Raw genomic sequence first — 5,000 nt, 5'->3', positions numbered from 1 at the left:
AATCGTGTTTTGATTTTACGAATTGGATTTGCGTATTTTTGAATTGTGTTTTGATTTTACGAATTGGATTTGCGTATTTTTGAATTGTGTTTTGATTTTACGAATTGGATTTCCATATTTTTGAATTGTGTTTTGATTTTACGAATTGGATTTGCGTACGTTTGAATCGTGTTTTGATTTTACGAATTGGATTTGCGTACGTTTGAATCGTGTTTTGATTTTACGAATAGGATTTGCGTATTTTTAAATCGTGTTTTGATTTTACGAATTGGATTTGCATATTTTTGAATCGTGTTTTGATTTTACGAATTGGATTTGCGTATTTTTGAATTGGGTTTTGATTTTACGAATTGGATTTGCATATTTTTGAATCGTGTTTTGATTTTACAAATTGGATTTGCGTATTTTCGAATTGTGTTTTGATTTTACAAATTGGATTTGCGTATTTTTGAATTGTGTTTTGATTTTACGAATTGGATTTGCGTATTTTTGAATTGTGTTTTGATTTTACGAATTGGATTTGCATATTTTTGAATCGTGTTTTGATTTTACGAATAGGATTTGCGTATTTTTAAATCGTGTTTTGATTTTACGAATTGGATTTGCATATTTTTGAATCGTGTTTTGATTTTACGAATTGGATTTGCGTATTTTTGAATTGTGTTTTGATTTTACGAATTGGATTTGCATATTTTTGAATCGTGTTTTGATTTTACAAATTGGATTTGCGTATTTTCGAATCGTGTTTTGATTTTACAAATTGGATTTGCGTATTTTTGAATTGTGTTTTGATTTTACAAATTGGATTTGCGTATTTTTGAATTGTGTTTTGATTTTACGAATTGGATTTGCATATTTTTGAATCGTGTTTTGATTTTACGAATTGGATTTGCGTATTTTTGAATTGTGTTTTGATTTTACGAATTGGATTTGCATATTTTTGAATCGTGTTTTGATTTTACGAATTGGATTTGCATATTTTTGAATCGTGTTTTGATTTTACAAATTGGATTTGCGTATTTTCGAATCGTGTTTTGATTTTACAAATTGGATTTGCGTATTTTTGAATTGTGTTTTGCTTTTACGAATTGTATTTGTGTATTTTTGAATTTGTGTGGAATTTACAAATTGGATTTGTGCAGTTTTGAATCGTGTTATAAATTTACAAATTGTATTTGTGTGATTTTTAATTGTGTTAAATTTTCATATTTTTGAATCGTGTTTTAAATTTACGAATTGTAATTTGTGTATTTTTGAATCATGTTTTAAATGTGCGTATTTTTTAATCGTGTTTTGAATTTACGATTTCAGTTTGTGTATTTATGAATCATGTTTAGTACTTAAGAATTGGATTTATATATTTTTGAATTCTGTTTTGAATTTACAAATTGAGTTTGCATATTTTTGAATTAAGTTTTAAATTTATGTTCTGGATTTGTGTATTTTGGAATCATGTTTTGTATTTACAAACTGGATTAGCATATTTATGAATCGTGTTTTGATTTTACGAATTGGGTTCGTATATTTGCATCGTGGTTTGAATTAATGAATTGTATTCTTGTATTTATGAATTGTGTCCTGAATTTACAAATTGGATTTTGTAAATGTGAATTGTGCTGTGCATGTATGAACAAACCAGTGTTGCCCAGTGACCGGCTTGATTAATCTAGTTAAGCCTTTAAATTGCACTTTTAGCTGAAAACAAGTATCTTGCAAAATGACTATTAAAATACACAGTTTTTAGTTTGATAAATGACGTCTGTATAGTTTATTGGCGTAATTGATTGAGTTCTGTGTGTCTGTTTCTGCACAGAGAAACCGGTGAACGCAGACCAGCAAGAGCGCACTCTTCTGAAGGGGGTGTTCAGCGTCAGGAAGGGGAAAACACAGCTGCACAAATGGGCCGAACGACAGGTCATCCTGTGCGGGACCAGTCTGATCGTGGCCTCCGTCAAAGACAGCCTGACTGGAAAGATGCACATCTTACCCTTAGTCGGAGGGAAGGTAGGGGTCCACACACACACACACACACACACACGTTTTGCAAAAATGCATGTTTGGGGGATGATTTATGGGCCGTTTTCTTCTTGGGGACCAAAAAAATGACTGGTATTTGTTTATTTGTAAGGACATTTGGTCCCCACAATGTGATGAATACTAGGACCACAAACACAACCAACGCACACACAAACAAATAATTACACAGGCACACAAATGCACATATACTCTATATACACACACATGGACAATCACACAGACACACAAACACATGTATACACACAATCTACATGCACAATCACGTACATGCATTCACAAATTCATGCACAAACAAAGCACACACACACACATGCGCACAATCGCATACATGCATGCACAAACAAACCAAACACACAGTCAACCACACAGACACACACATGTATACACACAGTCAGACACACACATAGATATACACACATATACACACAATCAGACTGTCACGCATGTAAACACACACGCAATCACACTGACACACGTATACACACACAATCACACTGAAATACACTTACACTAAACACTCACACACACACCCCAGGCTCCGAGAACAGATAACAGAGAGCAGATGCATCAACACAGCTGTGAATGAATGAGGATGAGGAGGGAAGAGAGGAAGCACATGACCGTCCGAGCATCCAGCCGCTGTTAGAGGAATATTGCGGATTGTTTTTTCAGGCTGTCGATTACCTCAGACGGCGCTTTCAGCTCGCAGTCATTTCACTTTCAATTTACAGTAATACACGTCAAGTGGACGTCTAGCAGTCGACCGGCCCGGAGGATTTAAAAGCACAGATGTGTTTTTATTTTGCTGAAGCACTGACTTAAACTCTTCACTTTCCCCAAAAATAAACAGTTTTCAGTCCCTGCAGGATTTTGTAGGGACTTCTTAAAATACTTGTCGCCTAAAATGACTGATTTTGTCAAGGCTTTTCTTCAATGCTTGCTTGTGTCTCGCTGTGAAATTACACTAATCTTTAAAAAAAAGTATGTATTTTTGGACTCGAAATCCTACAGGGACTTATTACTGGAGTTCTGAATTTCTGTATTACCCTTTAACGTCCCCAAAAATCTAACATTGAGCTTGTGTTATATATGTTAGTTTAGTTTAGTTTAGTTTAAACTTTATTATCCGTTCTGCTTGACACAGAAAGGAAATTTTTCTTCAACACTGGATTTAGGACAACAATTACAAACATACAACAACGACACAATAACACTTATCAAGACAACAACATAAGTTAAAAGTTTAAAAACCAAATTAGCCCCATGCACAATACTGCAAATCATTCTTGGTAACCACCTCATTCACTACAAACATTGATCCGGTTTAGAACAACAACTGCCATTGGGATAAATGACTTTTTATAGGCATTTCTTCGTACTTTAGGAATTCTAAACCTGCGTCCTGATGGTAGCAATTCAAATGCTGAGTGAAGGGGATGTGTATTATCTTTAAAAAATCACAACTGCTCTTTTTTCCATAAAAGAGTCAAATAAAATCTGCAATGAATGCTGTTTGTGACCAGTTATCTTATTTGCCTGATTGATAATTTGCGCTAATTTCTTTTTTTGTTTAAGTTTTTTGTTACCAAACCATGAAACTATATTATATGTGAGAACACTCTCTATAAGTGATCTATATGCCAAGTTTAAAGTCTTTGTACTAACATTAAAACTTCTCAATTTGCGGAGGAGATAGAGGCGCTGACTTTCTTTCTTATAAACCGTCTCTACATTACTATTAAAATTTAGTTTATTGTCAATAATTGTGCCTAAATACTTGAAATTTGAAACCTGCTCTACTATTTGTCCGTTTATGGTGACTGGTTTAAAGAGTCCATTATCTACTCTTCTTTTTTGACTCCCCAGACATAACTCTATTGTTTTCCCAATATTTAGGTATAATGAACTTTTGCCAAACCAATCTATAATACTATCAATATATCTAAAATATAAGGAGCTATTCATTTCTTCCTGACAGGAAACCAATGCCAGATCATCAGTATATTTTATGAGTGTGAGATTATCATCTCATTATCATCATTAGCCTGAAGGTTATAAGCTAGTCTGCTCCAAAGCAATGACAAAATGTGCATTTTATACAAGATATACACTCACCGGCCACTTTATTAGGTACGCCTTACTAGTACCGGTTTGGATCCCCTTTTGCCTTCAGAACTGCCTTAATCCTCCGTGGCACAGATTCAACAAGGTACTGGAAATATTCCTCAGAGATTTTGCTCCATATTGACATGATAGCATCACGCAGTGGCTGCAGATTTGCCGGCTGCACATCCATGATGCAAATCTCCCGTTCCACCACGTCCCAAAGGTGCTCTATTGGATTGAGATATGGTGACTGTGGAGGCCGTTTGAGTACAGCGAACTTATTGTCATGTTCAAGAAACCAGTCTGAGGCCCCGTTTACACTAGTGCGTTTTAGTTTTAAAATGGCGCTTTAGAATGAAAACGATCGGCGTCCAGACTAGCGTTTCACCCAGTGTTTCTGAACAGCTCTCCGTCCACACCAAAATGCTGAAAACGCACATTACGTGACCACACACACACACACTCTCGGGCAAGTGCTGCAGCCTATCTACCTAGATAAGAGCTGTGCTGGTCGGACTGCTCATCAAGGATCTCCTGCAGGATCTAATCTCTCTATATTTATTAAACGTGATATTTCATTAATCTTGTTGTCTATATCTAACGACATATTCCCCGACTTTGGTCATCGAAATTTGAAATTGTTACTTGTTCTCAGGTAATGTGTTTTGGGTAAGTGCAAAGATAATAATTAATGTTATCACGTAGCTTACATTCTGTACATTGACTGATCGCTTGCCTTTATTTCCTATTATGTATAAACTTATTGTATGTTATACTTTTATAATGGCCATTATCGATTATTAAAACTGATATCCAGCAAAAGAGAGGGTATGTTTCGTATTTTTACTGATATTAAA

General features: G+C 34.9%; 1 protein-coding gene across 1 annotated transcript in view; it reads left to right on the top strand.

Moving 5' to 3' along the window:
* Window positions 1–5,000, top strand: part of phlpp2 (PH domain and leucine rich repeat protein phosphatase 2) — a 105,048-nt gene that overhangs the window by 45,338 nt on the left and 54,710 nt on the right. The window contains exon 4 of the mRNA XM_073907553.1: window positions 1,814–2,004. Coding sequence (XP_073763654.1) covers window positions 1,814–2,004 — 191 coding nt within the window. The remainder of the gene's footprint in view (window positions 1–1,813; window positions 2,005–5,000) is intronic.

The sequence above is a fragment of the Danio rerio genome, chromosome 7 (assembly GCF_049306965.1).
Source record: "Danio rerio strain Tuebingen ecotype United States chromosome 7, GRCz12tu, whole genome shotgun sequence".
In the NCBI taxonomy this organism is placed as follows: Eukaryota; Metazoa; Chordata; class Actinopteri; order Cypriniformes; family Danionidae; genus Danio; species Danio rerio.
Note: the sequence above shows the minus strand (reverse complement) of the source record. Positions and strands in the feature narration are given on the sequence as shown.